At 33.8% G+C, this 16,951-nt stretch overlaps 3 protein-coding genes across 21 annotated transcripts; all 3 read left to right on the top strand.

The window, feature by feature from the left end:
- The first annotated feature begins 469 nt into the window (after positions 1 to 469).
- On the top strand, positions 470 to 4,737 carry LOC146903210 (Double Clp-N motif-containing P-loop nucleoside triphosphate hydrolases superfamily protein). Its single transcript, XM_085735331.1, has 3 exons — positions 470 to 1,877; positions 2,415 to 2,718; positions 2,814 to 4,737. The coding sequence occupies exons 1-3, from the start codon at positions 652 to 654 to the stop codon at positions 4,404 to 4,406; spliced, it is 3,123 nt and encodes a 1,040-aa protein (XP_085591457.1). The 5' UTR covers positions 470 to 651; the 3' UTR covers positions 4,407 to 4,737.
- A 1,228-nt stretch (positions 4,738 to 5,965) lies between these two features.
- Positions 5,966 to 9,649, top strand: LOC146903211 (uncharacterized). 16 transcript variants are annotated; one of them, XR_015022634.1, is made up of 9 exons: positions 5,966 to 6,184; positions 6,772 to 6,878; positions 7,270 to 7,316; positions 7,418 to 7,508; positions 8,140 to 8,245; positions 8,646 to 8,701; positions 8,861 to 8,938; positions 9,154 to 9,215; positions 9,393 to 9,506. XR_015022634.1 is itself a non-coding variant. In XM_085735340.1 (9 exons), the coding sequence occupies exons 1-6, from the start codon at positions 6,583 to 6,585 to the stop codon at positions 8,656 to 8,658; spliced, it is 324 nt and encodes a 107-aa protein (XP_085591466.1). In that variant the 5' UTR covers positions 6,503 to 6,582; the 3' UTR covers positions 8,659 to 8,701; positions 8,861 to 8,938; positions 9,112 to 9,215; positions 9,397 to 9,649. The 16 variants fall into 16 exon arrangements, 9 of the variants coding, with proteins under 9 accessions (XP_085591470.1, XP_085591468.1, XP_085591469.1 ...); XR_015022635.1 differs by having other exon boundaries at positions 6,772 to 6,845; XR_015022630.1 differs by having other exon boundaries at positions 6,772 to 6,833.
- A 639-nt stretch (positions 9,650 to 10,288) lies between these two features.
- On the top strand, positions 10,289 to 12,938 carry LOC146903212 (uncharacterized). 4 transcript variants are annotated; one of them, XM_085735333.1, is made up of 6 exons: positions 10,289 to 10,381; positions 10,515 to 10,618; positions 10,875 to 11,012; positions 11,127 to 11,258; positions 11,516 to 11,917; positions 12,460 to 12,938. In XM_085735333.1, exons 4-6 carry the CDS (start codon positions 11,161 to 11,163, stop codon positions 12,503 to 12,505), a joined length of 546 nt encoding a protein of 181 aa, XP_085591459.1. In that variant the 5' UTR covers positions 10,289 to 10,381; positions 10,515 to 10,618; positions 10,875 to 11,012; positions 11,127 to 11,160; the 3' UTR covers positions 12,506 to 12,938. The 4 variants fall into 4 exon arrangements, with proteins under 4 accessions (XP_085591459.1, XP_085591458.1, XP_085591461.1 ...); XM_085735332.1 differs by having other exon boundaries at positions 10,875 to 11,007; XM_085735335.1 differs by having other exon boundaries at positions 10,321 to 10,381; positions 10,515 to 10,559.
- Positions 12,939 to 16,951: the final 4,013 nt, after the last annotated feature.

Raw genomic sequence — 16,951 nt, forward strand, 5'->3', positions numbered from 1 at the left:
AGTAGTATTACAACCCCTTTTCCTTAATTCATTCATGTATGTATGTATGTTTGTTCGTGTGAATTGAAAAGTGAAGAAAGAAAAAGAGGTATCTGAAATTTCCTTTTCGCGTTGAATTTGGAAACAAACTATTTTAGGTGGACACGCAGCGGAAGGAGAGAAAAATATAGAAATTAGAAAGGTGAAGATAGATAGATAGATACTCACTTACTTTTAGATCTCAGATAGATAGATAAATAAATAGACTGAAAGGAAAATAAAAATAAAAATAAAAGGAAAGTTAAAAAGGACTTAAAAGCTAAAAGCAAAGCTACCCTAGAAAAAGCTACTTACTTTATTGAATTTGTTTTTTGTGTTTTGTAAAAAGCTTGTTTTCATTGTTTATTGCTTCCAATTCCAATTCCACCTCTCAACTCAAAAATGTTAATTTGTCTTCTATATTCAAAAAGTTGTTTCTTTTTCTTCTCTTATCTCTCCTCTATACACTAATTTCGTTTTCTCACCAGTGCTTCTCTTCTTTTTCTCCTTCCTTCTTAAAGTAAAGTCAAGTTTAACAACTTTCTCTCATAATAATAATAATAAAACATTCATTTCATTCTCTTCTCTTCTCTTCTCTTCTTCAATTCAATACAATATTCTAATCACTCGGAAATGAGAGCTGGGTTAAGTACAATCCAACAAACCCTAACGCCGGAGGCGGCTAGTGTTTTAAATCATTCAATCGCAGAAGCTGGCCGACGGAACCACGGCCAAACCACGCCGCTTCATGTGGCCGCGACTCTACTAGCTTCACCTTCCGGTTACCTCCGACAAGCATGTATAAAATCGCATCCAAATTCATCTCATCCTCTTCAGTGTAGAGCTTTGGAATTATGTTTCAGTGTTGCTTTAGAACGGTTACCGACGTCGCAGAACGCCAGTTCTACGGCGGCGATGGAACCGCCGATTTCAAATGCTTTGATGGCAGCTTTGAAACGTGCTCAAGCTCATCAACGTCGTGGTTATCCTGAACAGCAACAACAACCACTTCTTGCTGTCAAAGTTGAATTGGAACAACTCATCATATCGATTCTTGATGATCCTAGTGTTAGTAGGGTGATGAGAGAAGCTAGTTTTTCTAGTCCTGCTGTTAAAGCTACGATTGAACAATCCTTGAATAATTCTGTTGCGCCTTCTCCGGTTACTGTTAATTCCAATCCGATGATGGGATTCCGCCCGGGGATGGTCACTCCGGGAGCGGCTCCGACGAGGAATTTGTATATGAATCCGAGGTTGCAACAACAGGGAGGTGCAGCAGCTCAATCGGGAGCACAGAAGGGTGATGAAGTGAAACGTGTTGTGGAAATATTGATGAGGACGAAGAAGAGGAATCCGGTTTTGGTTGGTGAATCAGAGCCTGAAGCTGCTATTAGAGAAGTTTTGAAGAAGATTGAGAATAAGGAATTAGGGGAGGGTGTATTTAGCAATGCTCATGTTATTTCTTTAGAGAAGGAGCTTCCTTCAGATAGAGGGCAGATACCTGTAAGGATTAAAGAATTGGGGGATTTGATTGAGTCTCGGACTGCGAATTCAGGTTCCGGTGGTGTGTTTATCAATTTGGGTGATTTGAAATGGTTGGTGGAACAACCTGTGGGATTTGGTTTGGGGAATATGCAGCAACCGGCGCTTGCAGAGGCTGGCCGTGCTGCGGTGGCGGAGATGGGGAGATTGGTTGCCAAATTTGGGGAGGGTGGTGTTGGTAAGCTTTGGTTATTGGGTACTGCTACTTGTGAGACTTATTTGAGATGTCAGGTTTATCATCCTTCCATGGAAAATGATTGGGATCTTCAAGCAGTACCGATTACCACAAGATCACCTCTACCTGGAATGTTTCCAAGGTATTTAATTTGTATAATATTCTATGGTTGTTTTGATTGTTCATAAATTAACTTTGCTCTAACAATTATATCACTGATGGAGAACATTTAGATCTTCATCTTATACCCTTGATGACACAATTTTAATTTTAGCAAATTTTGTTCAATTGATCTGTTTTGCTGCAAGAATAATTAAAGGGATTCATGTTTAATTTTCCTGTTTGATGGAATGGAGTTGAGAAATATTCTTGAACAGAATCAACTATGGCTTTAGTTTAAGAGAATCTTATCTTAATGGATATGTTAATTCTGTGTTCCTTTTGTTTTAAGTTTTACCTATTAGTTTGCTTTGACTTCCTTCCTACAGTTTTGTTTTGAAAGGAAAACGTGGGATGTTTTAGTTTCCATAACAGTGTTATAAGACAGAAGAATACTAGCTGTTGTTTACTTTTTGTGCTATTGGCAGGCAAAATTAGCTTGACAAGGCTATGAAACATGGTTAAATTGTCTCCCACATTTGGTATTGGTGGTTTTAACTTTTGTTTCTTGTGTGATCAGGCTTGGGACCAATGGAATTCTAGGTACCACACTTGAGTCTTTATCCCCATTAAAGACCTTGACACCTACGCCAATCACACCACTAAGGCGCGCCTCGGAGAATGTAGATCCTGCAGCAGAAGCCGCATCAACTTGTTGCCCACAGTGTATGCGGAGCTGCGAACAAGAAGTAGCAGATATGTTGAAAGAAACTGAAAAATCTGATAGTGAACTCAAACCAGATGCCACTCGACCGCCTCTTCCACAATGGTTGCAGAATGCTAGAACTAACAACGATAATGCTAAAGTAATGGATCAGGCCCAGGTAAATTTGATTAAAACAATTATGTATTGGTTGGTTCACGCGGTTAAGAAATTATAGATGAGTTTTAATTATTGTGTTTTTTTATCTTTTAATAGAGCAATGGCCAAGAAGGGAATGTGAAGAAGAGGACTCAAGAAATACAAAAGAAATGGCATGATTCATGCTTAAACTTGCATCCTAAATTTCATCAGCAAAATGTGAGCACAGAGAGGATTGTTCCCACCCCCTTTTCAATGACGAACCTATATAATGTGAATTTGCTGGGGCGCCAATTTCAACCCAAAGTGCTACCAAATAAAAATTTGGAATGCTCTCTTCAATTGAGCTCGATTCCAATTCCTATCCAGCAATCAGAACACACGGCAAGCCCACGGAAAAGTACAGTGACCACTGAACTGGTTCTTGGGCAAACCAAGCCATCTGATACCATTCCAGAAGAGTCACACAGAGAACGAATTAATGACTTTTTGAGTTCCCTGTCTTCTGAGTCACAAGACAAGTTTGTTGAATTACATAGCAAAAAATTATTTGATACCGACTCTTTCAAGAGGCTACTCAAAACTCTGACAGAAAAGGTGTGGTGGCAGCAGGATGCAGCATCTGCAATAGCTACTGCAGTGACTCAGTGCAAGTTAGGCAATGGTAAAAGACGATCAAAGGGTGACACATGGTTAATGTTCACAGGTCCGGACAGAATTGGCAAGAAGAGAATGGCAGCAGCCCTTTCTGAACTGGTATCAGGGTCCAATCCAATAGTAATCTCCCTTGCACAGCGACGTGGAGATGGAGACTCTGATGCCCACCAATTCCGTGGAAAAACAGTCCTTGATCGCATTGTAGAGACCATCCGACGGAACCCACATTCTGTCATCATGCTTGAGGACATTGATGAAGCCAACACCCTTCTTCGCGGGAACATCAAACGAGCCATGGAGCAAGGACGGTTCCCTGATTCTCATGGCCGTGAAATCAGTCTAGGAAATGTCATGTTTATCCTCACTTCAAATTGGTTGCCTGAGGACCTTAGTTACCTGTCCAATGGTGCTCCACTAGACGACGAAAAACTTGAAAATTTAGCAAGTGGAGGTTGGCAATTGCGGCTATCAGTGACCAAGAAGGTATCAAAACGCAGACCCAGTTGGTTGTCGAATGAAGAAAGGTCTTTGAAGCCTAGAAAGGAATTGAACTTAGGTTTATCATTTGATCTTAATGAAGCCGCTGATGTAGAGGAAGACAGGGCAGATGGATCACATAATTCTAGTGACTTCACAGTGGACCATGAAGAGAACAATCACAACGGAGGGTCGCCCTCTAAACCCCGTGAGCTTCTAGATTCTGTTGATGATGCCATTGTCTTCAAGCCATTGAATTTCGATCTCATTCGTCAAAATTTCTCAGCAAGCATCGCAAAGAGATTCTCTGCCGTGGTTGGAAATGGGATCTCAATTGAAGTACAAGAGGAGGCTCTTGACAAGATCACAAGTGGAGTGTGGTTAGGCCAAACCACAATAGATGAATGGATGGAAAAGGTATTAGTTCCTTCCTTCCACCAGTTGAACAAGAGCTACAATTCAAGCAACCTTGATGAGCATGAGTCTTCGCTGCTGGTTAGGCTCGAAGATGATGGCTACTCCGATCGCCGGAGCTCACAAGAGTTGCTACCTGCTAGTGTGAGAGTCGCGGCGTAGTAGTAATAGTGTTTGAGTATCAAATATTGAATATTGATTATTGTTAATACACAATGAACATGAGTGATAATATCCGTTTTTGTTGGTTATAGAAATGTAAATAGATCTCTTTGGAAGGACAAAGTCAATGACCCTTTGTAGAATCGAGAAAAACCGTTAGAGGTAGAACAAGGGTCGGTATGTGTCATTTTTTCCCCTTAGAAAAAGATTATTTAATTTGTCTTTTAAGTTAAATATTTTTTTTTCTTCCTGTGTAAGCATAGATATATTTATTTATCAATTAAATGGAGGATGGTTATCAATATTAATAAAATGGAGTATTGTTCCTTCACCCTTTTTCTTTCATCGTTTTTCATCAAAATTTCAAGACTATTGTTTTCAATACAAACTACTATTATTTTCACTATAGAAGCGGTGTATACCATTCATTGAAAATTTAAAGACTATTGTTTTCAATACAAACCACTATTATTTTTTTAATTTTGCAAGCATGTGACTTTAATTGATGTTTTCAAAGTAAATATTGAAAATCATTTACTTTTTCCAAATAATAATAATAAAAAAAACAAAAGTATTCTTATTCTCCAAATTTAGTTACTGATTCGTTATATGCTTCAACTTTTAGATTTTTAAATGAAGTTGTTTTCAACTTGGTATATAATCAACATCGACTCAACAAAAACAACACAAAATAGATATAAATCAAGTTTTGAAACATTAATATTCATTTTCCTTTTTTTTCTTTTTCTTAAACTACACCAATATGTTCACCATCTCAATAGTGAAGAGGATATGCTAAATATCACAGGCTTCTTCTACCTACAAAGAGCAACACATATTATTAACAAAATTTTGAACCATATAACATATGCCCAATGATGAGCATATGGGACATTTCCCATCCTAAAAACCACCATCCACAAACATATAATAATTTTATCGAATAAATTCAGATATGTAATGAAAAAGGACAAGTTTAGAATGACAAGAGCCATCCAATATGTAGGCCACATATAAGGCCGTAGAGCACAACCCTTTACTATTTGTAAGTTTAGTCACCAACCATGTAAGTAAAATGTACATGATCGGTTCATGAACGTTGTTGCTGCCAATTGCTTTTGGTAGCTGAGGTAAAAGGGACCGGCATTTCCAAACAAAAATCAACACATATCCCTACCGACACAAATGATTGTTTTGCAGTTAACGTATTTGAGTAGTATTTCCTTATCATCAATTAGTAAAAACAAACTTTGCTAGTAATTAAAGAATGAATGTTCTTAGCTATACCGTTATGTGCATACGTCATTATCAATTTCCATTCTTGGTTCGAAAGAAAAGTAATGTAAATTGCACCGAAGATACCAAAAGAAGAAAAGTTTTATTAAGAAAGAAAGAGTTGAATACAACAAGAGAAGGATTGAGTGTGTGATTAATCTACTAAACTAGATAGGAAAATAATAGTCTGTGCTTTTTACGATTTTGCCCTTATTAAGGGCATTTTGGTAAATTGGTAATTGAAGCTCCCCTTGGCTATATATATGTGAAAAGAAAAAAAAAAAAAGGGTGACAGAAACGGGAACACGGGAGAAAGAAGGGGGGGACGAGAGAGAACAAAAAACGATCCTCCCTTCTCCGGCGAAAAACGGCGGCGCCACCAATCTTCACTCAAACATCAACAAAATCAACATGCAATCATCTCACAATCAATAATCATCAAAGGAAATTCTACATTTAATCAAGGAATCTGCCTCTTCTTCAGTTTTACTTCATTATCAAAGGTTTGTTTTCCAGAAATTTTATTAGTTTCGGTTGTAATTTTGCTTGCATGTGTTCATAAAATTGTTTTATTGATTTTAGGGTTTGATTTCTTGATTTTAGGGTTTGTTTTAGTGATTCAGGTTTGTTGTCTGTTGGGATTAGTTTTGTGCCCTAATTTTGTATTTCACTGTTGAATTGTTGAATTTGAATTCAATGAAATTGTTGTTGAATTTCATTAGGGTTATGTTTGATTTGAATTTAATTTGATTTGAAATTAATTTTGTGCCCTACTTTTGTGTTTCACTTTGGTTTGTGTTTATGATGGGGATTAATAGTAGAGGAAAAGATGGTGAAGGAATTTCTGGAATTAAAATAAAGTAGCCAAAACAATGTTATTAAAGTTTTTGATTAGGGTTGCATGTTGCAGGTTGTTTCTATGATTTTGTTTTCATTGGTTTTTTTTGTGATTTTATGGGTTCGATTATTTTGTTTTTTATTGATTTTCTGATTCTGGATTATGCTAATTAATGTTGTTGGATTATTTTGGGTTTGATTATTTTGTGATTTTCTGATTCTGATTCTGGGTTTGATTATTTTGGTTTTTTAGATGGACAATGAATTTGAGGATGGACAAGCAACTTCTGATATGATGGCAAGCAGTCAACAAAGGTTAATTTAACAGTTGATTATTCTGGGTTTTATTATTCTTTGAATGTACTGTTTTGATTTTCTGGGTTTTGCTTATGTTATTTTTTCGATTGTGTCTGGATTGTGTCTGGATTTTCATGTAATTATCCTTCTCAAAGGATGAATTTTGTGAATGATTGGCTCTGATAGATAGAATGTATAGTGTATGATCATTGCATGGTTTTTGTGGTATCTTTTTAACCTAAAAGGGATTATTTTTTCAGTTCTCTGGATTTGATTTAGTTATTTTTTTTTATAGTTCATTACATTTTTTGGATCATAGGGTTAATATATTTGCATGTTCTTGAGTTTGAGTGTTGTTTTATTGTCTCTTTTGAAAAAGATGTGTTTTTCATTTTTAAAGGGTTTCATCTTTGTATTTTTTGTTCTTTGTTGGGACGGGTTTCCTTTTGCGCAGCCAGACAACGTAATTTTCATTATGATTGGTATAATGAGGACTACACGGTTAGTTATTGCCTTTCATTTAAACTTTCTTCTATAAATTTTGAACATGTGTTTTTATTGATATTTGATTGCTATTTTGTATGTTTGTTTGATAAATATAGGCTCACTTGACGGTGGAAAAGACCTTGGAATACCAGATGGTGCTCTTATCAATGGGAAGGGACCTTATCAGTATAAATGGGAAGGGACCTTGTGAGTACTGATTGTTTGTTTATAGTAGATGCTTTAATTCGAACAATTCGTCATTTGACAGCAAATCAAGATATTGAATTACATTGTGCCATTGGGAAATTTATCTACAATGTCCAGAAACTTATGGTCATTTTCCCTTTTTATGAAAAGTTAGTTAGTGAAGGTCCAATACACATGTAATTTTCGTTAGTTAGGTCCTAATAAGCAGCTCATTTGTTTCAGCATTTCTCTTAAAAAACATGTCCTAACATTTTGTTCGTCCCAAAAGTAGTACTATGAAGGTTTCTGTTCATAGCCCTCCTGATGGTATTCTGATAGATGTTAGGATAATTAAGGTGAAGTTTGTGAACCTACAACACATGTAACTAATTCAATTTTTCCCTAATTAGCAGAAACCTTCATAGTACTAATTGATAAGGCGAAGCACGGGTTTCTGCTATCATAGAACAAATGTAACTTTGCATAGTAGTTAGGCTCTAAGCTCATAGATATGTCAACCTGTAATTGATTGCTCAACACTAATTTCAATAACGTTCTCTGAATTTGGTTGCTTTAGTCTATGGTTTTAGCAGTTTTTGTTTTGTTTCTATTTTCTTATGATATGAAGTGATTTTGCTATTTGTGGATTTAGTTTCTGTTAAATTGGCGAGACTATCAGTTGGAGGAGCAAAACAGGCTCGAATTGGAATTGAGGATGTGTTGTCATCTGTAGAAGGAGGAAAGCATGATTATGATTGGTATGAATGCTTTATCTATAATTATTTCATTCAATGAACAAATGAGCTCATAGAAATTTGTAGTTTTATTGATTAGTTTTTTATATTACTGAACCTGATATTAATTTCCTTCACTATTTGATGAGTATGTGATAACTTCATTTTATAAACACATGGTTGCATTTACTAAAGCCAAAATTGTTGGTGATAACTGCATTTGATAGGCACATAGCTGCAAATTTCAACTGCATGAGCTATGAGTTTGAATCATTCATTCTCAAGATATCTTCACAGCAAAAGCAACAACAAATGACAAGTGTTTCCTATTGTTTTCTTTTGTTTTAGGCTTGATAAGAAATGGCAGTAACATTAGTTAAGTGTTTGGTTTCTTAGAATGACACTGCTTTGTGTTTTTCAACAGGTGCCTAAGGTAGATAGTTAAGTCACATAAAATACATATCCAAATCATCAATTGCAGTTAAGTTCTGATCCAGATTAGAGCATGGCATTTGTTCATTTGTATTTCTGTTTTGATTATTTTACGTTATTTGTTTCTTTAGTAAACTGTGATTGATATTTTACTTCAGTTCTATTACTAGACGTATACTTAATCAATTGATCAACGTCCATACACAGGTAACTGAGCCACTTCTGCAAGAAGGTTTTGCTGGTACTGGTACAGTTGAAGGATGTAAACTTTTTAGGAAAGAGAAGGTATATTTTTGTATATGCATGTGTCTTTGTCTAAATATTGATTTGAAATACTATGGATTTGTAACACAATGGATGATATTCAATCATTACTTCGATCACATATCTGCTGCTTTGGCCATATTAACTCTCAATGGAAGGCATCTGTAAGTGCAGTTCTTCTATAATTGTGTTAGGTTGGTTTGGATTTACACTTAGTTCAATTCAATGGTTTGTAGATTCGGGCAACCTATCAAAGTTAACAGGACATATGCCAGTGGTCAAAGAGAGGATACATCAGGTTAGTTCAGAGATAATTATAAGATACATATGTTTTGAACAAATCATTTTGGTGAATATATTATATAATATATTTCTTTGAATTAATGATGTAGACAGAAAATTCATGATTCATTGAGTGAGAATTCATGTTCTGATTAATGATGTTGTTCTTTGATTTGTTTTGTTTTGGTGTTAGATAGTTCATGCAAAGAGCAGCTGGAAGAGAAGAGAAAGTTGAGAAAGTAGAAGAAGAGGTCAAGCATGATGTTAGTTTTGGTTCAACCCCAACAATTTGTAAAAATTGGTACTTTTTTTTCTTTCAAAAAATTCAAAAATGTGTATTTTTTTATTTTTTAATGCAGATAAAAAAATGTTTTGAATTTGATTTGCTGACATTGAAATGTAAGTTGTATGATCCTTTTGAAAAATCAGTTAAAGAGAACTGTTCAACCATACTTCAGAGAGTAATATGCTTATTTTTTGGAACTTAAACTTATTTATCTTTTAGCTGGCCAAGGTATCAAGAAATAAGACATAAACCAATTGAATGAGTGACTAAGTATAATCAGTATATATATGCTTTGTAATGTTATAATTCTACCAGGTTTAGTTTACATGAGCTATTGAATATTAGAGCCTATGTATCAACACTATGACTGACTATAAATCTCTAATTAGTTTTTTTCTTCATAAAAAAGGATTGGGTAGGAATAGGTTATCGTAAATTCTAAGCCATTGTTGTCAAATAAGCGCTCTATAGAGCTATAGCACATCGGAATTTGAACAAATTGTTCAGCAATACGCAATTTTATACAAGTGTTATGTCAAATAGTGGTTATAGAGGCAGCGGTATAGAACTGTAGTGTAGAGGAATTTGAAAAAAAAAACACTATTTTCTGTGATCCGCAATTGACAACACTATTCTAAATGTTGTTTGTTAAGTAACAAAACCTGACATTCAGTTTTATGGATAAAAAACAGATGATGGCCTATCATATGAAAAATATAATGTTTGAACTTTGAAATGAATTTTTACGGGCTTCTCTGGATATTTGTTTCAAACTTGATTTATTTATCTCACCTGTCTCTTGCTCTCTAATTCTTATATTTGCCTTCTCATCTTTTCTCTCGACCGTGTTGTGTTTCAGTTAGTTGTAAAGATTGCTGAAAGATCTATACTCGATGGTAAGCATTCCATGTGCCATTTCTTTATCAACTCCCCCTTTTTGTTAGCTGCCAAATGGAATCTTGTGTGGAATACTTCCATTCTTTATTTTCTTTTATATAGAATTTGAATTGTGTTTTTATTCTGGTTTAGGTTTTTGTAAAACTGATGAGTCTCTTCTTCAAGAAAGTGCTGAAGGTACAATTTGAACACTTTGAATTTGTTGATCTTCTGTTCAAGACATGGCTGAACTGAAGGTACAATTTGAACACTTTGAATTTGTTGATCTTTTGTTCAAGACATGGCTGAATCGAGTTTGAATGTGTTGCACATATGGTTTCTTTGTTTTTTTTCGCATGCTTTGGTAACAACGTTGAAAAACATGTTACATGAAATTTTCATATTTCTCCATTCTGTTTTCGCATTTAGATAGGATACAAGTTGGTGGCTTATATTTTTGAGAGATGATTTTGTTGTTATTTATTTCTTGCTGAAGACTAAGTACTTTTCCAGGGGGGTGGCAGGAATGTTCTTTAAATGAAGATATTGATGATGATGATGAGGAGGAGGTCTATTTGCAAATTGCAAGTGATGATGAACAAGACTTTCACTTTTCACCAACTTCCTTGCCCAGTTTGCAATTCAGGTCACGTATGTTTTAACAATGGTTGCCTTAGTACTGAAAATATTTCTGGCTCTACTTCCCTTCTCTTCACTTTAGTATTATATTCAAAATGAATGTTTTCTTTGCATTTCATCTTCCAGGAACACAAAATCAAATGGAAGATGGAATGAAGAGATGGGAATGACAGAAGTGTGTGAAAAGAATGGAAAAATGTGGGTAACAACTGGAATTGTTCGTAATGACAAGATTTACACTTCAATTGAGGAAACTTTGTAAGTTATATCATATGCCATCTTTTTTTTTATTTACATTCTACTTGTGAAATTTTACAAGTAGGGAGAATTCACAGTACTTAAATCCATATCCTTGTGTAAGAAACAAATTATATACTTAGGTGTACAATTTTTGTGAGATAATATGATGTGTGTTAGATGCAAAATTAGCTGAAAAAGGAATTTGTAATAATACATTTTTGATAGGATAAAATGTTTTGAAAACTTATGTTTACGTAAATTTTGATTTGTCACAGGTATCTTATGGAACTAGAAGCCTTAGATCTATTAGATCATGGTGATAGAACTGTATCTCTAAAAGAAATGTATGAAAAAGTTGATAGTGGGATGTTTGGATGTTGTTGGGAGCTTTTTGAGGCTTACAGGCACCTCAAGTCTCTTGGCTACATAATTGCGCGGCATGATGTTGCTTGGAGTTTGAAAAGTATCAGAAGTTTTCTTATATTTTCTGATCTTGAAGGAACAGAAGAACGCAAAGAATTAGTAGACATGGTTTCCAAATTCGAGGTTTCCATCGATAAGTTATTTGGTGACTTGAAGATTAACGATTTCAATCCAGATTTTGATGTGTATCTTCCTAACAACAGGTTTAGAAAGTCTTATCCCGGCGATCCACATATTCTGCTGCATTTGTCTAGGTATATATTAAATCTTTGATCATATCAGCGTGATTACTTTAGATTCAAACATTTTATTGTTAAGTGATCAATTTAATGTCCTAATGCAATGGCCTAAAAATCTCTTTCCACAATAGGAAATTACAATTTAATCTCTAAAAATAACTTTTGTCAGATACAATTGCCATTTCCTATTGTAAATTGTGTGCTTCATAGCTTTCTTGAGTAATTATTAGGAATTTTGGAGTAATACCTTAAATTTCTTTTTATTAAGAGTGATGTGCGGAGTTTGTCTATTTCTTCCACTCTCTCCTTCCTTTTTTTCCAAAACCATCCCCTCCCTTCCAAACTCCCAAACAAAGCCTATGAGTGATGTGTGGACTTAGGACACATTAGGTGTATTCATTTAAAATTTTAAACTAAAAAAGTCCAAACTGATTTTTCGGTCGTTGTACGTGAACAACTATGCAAATTTGTCATTAGCTCTAGCATTCCTTCATTTTACTCCTTTATCTGGTTTTCGAAAATCTATTAAATCAGTCATTTCATGTGTATTTTGTTAGGGGTCATCCTCCATCTGGAGCAGAAATTGAAGCTATTGAGAAATAATATGGTGGCATTCCATTGAAAATTTGTCTGGTCACAGAAGGAAGGGTCAGTTTCTTTTCTTCTGACAAGGTTGAACTTCCTGTTCTGTCCTGAATTTTTGGAATCAATCCTGCATTTCCACTCTGGCCTGATCTGAAAAGGTAGCTAAGGATTGTAATGATAAAAAAAGGTTGCACAATCCAATTATGTGCAAGATAAAGCTTCAGAGTCTGTTGCGGTTAACCTCTCTTTGCAAACGGACTGGAGGGTGATCACAATGAGTGCTTGAACATATGATTACTTCATATGTTGTTCAATCTACTATTGTAATTTCATTTTGAAATCTTAGGATACATTAAACATTACAACTAATAGCAATTACTTTCAATTCCTACTGATTTGGCATTCATGCTCTCAAATGTTATCAATCACTTATATGCTCTCTTTTGATGAATGTTGTTTATGAAGTATTAACTCTTATATGCTGAGGTATAGTTTAGTTTAGTACAACCTAATGTTGGAAGAATTTGAAGGTGGTATGTAAGAGGATCTGTCCTTTAACGATGACAAGCTAGGACAGTGAGTAATTGCAATCTTATTAAGCTGCGACAATTTTAGAAGAGCTTCAAATCTTATCATGCTAGATATATATTGAACCCGTTAGTTGAGATTATCCTCCAAAAGACATAAATTTCAGTCTCAATGAGTAGTATACTGCTCAAGAAGGACTTAAGAGTTAGAAAACTCGAGTTTCTATATGTTTTACTAGCATTCAGTCCTGTCAAGCTTTTTTTATTACGCTAATGCGTATAAAGTACGAACATTAACTTTTATGAAATTTTTATTAAAATTATAGGTATAGATAATAGATATTTTGCATTTAATAGTGTGCAAACTATACTTATCTTTTTTAAAGATACAAACAATATAACAAATATAAATTCTTTATCATGTATTTAACATGTATTCTTGTATTGTTTGTATCTTTAAAAAATATAAGTCAGTCCAAAACCATGTATTTTCCTTGATAATTTATGGGAACATCATTTTTCATTTTCCTTCATATACAATATGAATTTTTTTTTTTAGGGTAATAGGTCTTTACCCCCTGTAATATATGTCATTTCCGGTTTTCCCCCCCGTATTTTTTTTTATTTACCCCCTGTAAAAAAAATTTGTTTTGATTTACCCCCTAATAGGCCAAACAAAAACCGATTTTGATATGTTGCCACTGTGTATGAATTTAGGATTCTGCAATGCTGTGTAAAGAATTAGGAGGATCTCATGTTTTTTTTCTTTTCAATTTAAATTAAAGTATTTTTAATTGCCATTGTGTATGAAATCTTTTATGCTTATTTCTTCTTATTTTTTAAGCAATCTGGAATATGTTTGAATATAGATTAGAAGAGAGATGTTTTAAGATTGAAAAGGAGGATATGCTCTGTTAGATGAAATGAGGTATTTATTGTAAAAGGAGATTTTTTGAATGATATATCTCATTTAATGTTTTTCTTTCATGTTTATGTGGATGCTGGGATGTTCTGTACATCATATTGATAGTATCTTTTTTCTTCTAGCTGTTATTGTTATTTACGGGTGGTGGATCAGATCAAGTATACAGTTCACAATTATTCTACTAAATTAACTTTACAATTATTGAGTTGTTGAAAGGCACTACTTTTCCAATGCACGTTTAGCCTTCTCAATTGTTGTCTTCGCTGCAACTTGCTTTGTATCTCTCTCTACAAATAAAATCCTTGACGTTTTCATTTGTTACTCGTGATAAGCCGTTTTGAACATTTCATTTTCTAACCCGTGATGCAGGAGTATTCTAAATATTGTGTTATTGTTTATAATTATCTGTCATTTCGCAATCTATCCGTCCGATATAATATTTTGTCAAAAAAGTAGCTAACCCCCGTGCGAAGCACGGGTTTGTAACTAGTTAATTACATTAAAACAACTTCTTCATTAATCATTTTTCATAATGAACGCGTTAAAGAAATTAGTAAGCCGGTTTTTGGAACCATAGCAGCCTCTAACTGAAGCATGTTTTCAACGCTACGTAAGGTCATTAATGAATTAGTTGTAGTTTTTGTCAAGTTGGACTACCAAAAGTGCAAGTGACCAAAACAAGACAAGTAATGCTTTGTGTATACTTCACATTCATTTCATTCATATTTGCCTATTTTTTTGACTCTATCGTCTTCTTTAAGACATCAACAACGCATGTGTTCTCATTTATTTTCATCCTTTTTTGTTATGTCTTTTTCTTACACTTCTCGATCTATTAGATCTCTCTAAAAAAATTCAAGTCATAGTGATCCAACTATATTCGACTCTGTCCCTAGCTGCCCCAAGATTTTTTTCCCCCCCTCTTCTTTATGACCGTAGTAGCCATGTATGCTAATCATAATATCTTTAATTTGCCTAACCATGTTAATCTAACAACCCATCAATATATAAGGTTTATATGGATCAATTAAATAAATATTTCTTTGTATACTTCTTTTTGGCTACTATTATTAGGAAGTTTGGATGGTTTCGGAAGTGGTATATTAAAAATGTAAAAAGTTAACCTTTTAGATATACTTTTGAACAAAACACCTTTTAGATATACTTTATAATATGATGAAATAATTTTTTTTGCGTTAAATACTTATTGAAAGTTGAATTGAAAACAATAAAAATAATAATTTCTAGAAATTAAAATTTGAAGATATCTCTGTATGCATTCTTAAAGAATCTTATCAGCACCAACTAAACCAATATACTGTAATTGAAAAGGGACTATTTTAAAATTAAAAGTTTTTTTTTTTAATTTCACACATGTCCATTCCACGAGTAATCATATTTAAAACATTGTTAAATATTAAATATGAGTATCTCTATGTTCCGAATTGGTACATTGATTCATTTTGTGAGATCACTAATCCCTTCAGCTAGCTAAACCCAACCTTAGTAAAACTTTTGTTTTATGTATAAGACAATATAAACAAACGCACTTAAATGAGTACTGATTTAAACAACTCATAACTAAAGTTTAATAAAAAAAATTGGTATTCAATGTAAAAGATCAACTAATCTCTGGAAGATCAATCTCACGGTCTATCAATAAAGATCTAATTGAAGTCAGATCAAAATTTTGTATGAACCGAATCTAACACATGAATTATTAATACGTATATGACTCGAACATGGGAGTGGAGCACAATCTCATGTCTCAAACTACACCCTAGACCAAAAGACGGTGGTTCTCATTAATAAAGTCTTAATCACAATCAATCAATAATACACGTTAGCCAAACAGTATATTCAAGTGAATTGAGTTACCACAAATCAATAATTCTTCACCCGTGGAAATTAGAAAAAGGTGAGAATGGTACGTTTCGTGAACATGATCATGAATATTGAATATGATTTGTCCATAGTGCGAAATCATTTGATTGAATTAATTAAAGTCTAGCTCAGGGATTACTGGTACAATGCATTCGGTAAAGAATCCATGATTATATACGGTTCGAAAAGAAAAGAAGGACGAACAAGATGATTTCTTCCTTAATTGCACAGGACAATTTGATAGCAAAAGTTGGTGAAATTAATTAATACGCTTGATCTTTAGGGCAACTTTGTAATGTAAATGGTCTAACGCGCAAATCAATTTTTGCGTGAGAAGAGTGAAAGATTTAACATAAAAGAATGTGTATTTTTGACCTTATCCATATGTTCTTTTATAAATTTAGTTTTCAATGAATTGAGAGAAAAACATGTTGACGAGGCCATTGAGAGTTTCTCGATGATCACGCGTTGATTGATTGTTGGAAGAGCGACACTTAGGGTGTGCTCGTAGATTCAATTATCAATTGAAGGTCATTAGGAAAATTCTATGGTGAAGTCATGAGAATAACTTTTTTGGTGAAGTCAACACTATAACATCAAAAATGTAATGAGTAACACCCCACTGTTTGTACAATGACATCAAAAGTTCAATCCTCATAGTATGATCAACTCATCAAATTAACAAGACTATACTTAATCTAATTTTATCCTACCTTGTTATAAGTGTAACACCCCACAAAGTGTAACACTTAAGACTATCACATAATATCATCAACTCTGTTTGCATGTTAAAGATTCTGACAATAAAATAGTACCTGTAAGTCCAAGATGTTGCAAGCATTACTAGATGAATTACTATTGATCATTAATTTGAAATCAACAATTTAAAAATGAATTAAACATTAAGATCAAAATTAACTTTTTCAAAAAAGTCAGTTTCCTGACTGCACCATAGAAGCTCCCAATACTTTAAGCTCTTTATTCAAATAAAAGTTTGGCTGTTTTAGAAAGGAATAAAGGAAGATAAAATTAAGCATATATTTTTCTCAAACAAAAATCAGAAGCATATATTAAATAGTTTTTGTTTTTATTAAATAATTATTTCAGACAAAATAAATTATAAACTAT

Source organism: Medicago sativa, chromosome 8, assembly GCF_051527215.1.
Source record: "Medicago sativa cultivar Bolivia chromosome 8, Bolivia_mono, whole genome shotgun sequence".
Taxonomy (NCBI): domain Eukaryota; kingdom Viridiplantae; phylum Streptophyta; class Magnoliopsida; order Fabales; family Fabaceae; genus Medicago; species Medicago sativa.

Coding starts and splice junctions, on each gene's coding strand:
- LOC146903211 (XM_085735340.1), top strand. Junction 7,317..7,417: donor GGTATAATGAGGACTACACG/GTTAGTTATTGC, acceptor TGATAAATATAG/GCTCACTTGACGGTGGAAAA. Junction 7,509..8,139: donor TATAAATGGGAAGGGACCTT/GTGAGTACTGAT, acceptor TTGTGGATTTAG/TTTCTGTTAAATTGGCGAGA.
- LOC146903210 (XM_085735331.1), top strand. CDS start 652: ATGAGAGCTGGGTTAAGTACAATCCAACAAACCCTAACGCCGGAGGCG. Junction 1,878..2,414: donor CTACCTGGAATGTTTCCAAG/GTATTTAATTTG, acceptor TTGTGTGATCAG/GCTTGGGACCAATGGAATTC. Junction 2,719..2,813: donor AAGTAATGGATCAGGCCCAG/GTAAATTTGATT, acceptor ATCTTTTAATAG/AGCAATGGCCAAGAAGGGAA.
- LOC146903212 (XM_085735333.1), top strand. CDS start 11,161: ATGGGAATGACAGAAGTGTGTGAAAAGAATGGAAAAATGTGGGTAACA. Junction 11,259..11,515: donor ACTTCAATTGAGGAAACTTT/GTAAGTTATATC, acceptor GATTTGTCACAG/GTATCTTATGGAACTAGAAG. Junction 11,918..12,459: donor ATTCTGCTGCATTTGTCTAG/GTATATATTAAA, acceptor GTATTTTGTTAG/GGGTCATCCTCCATCTGGAG.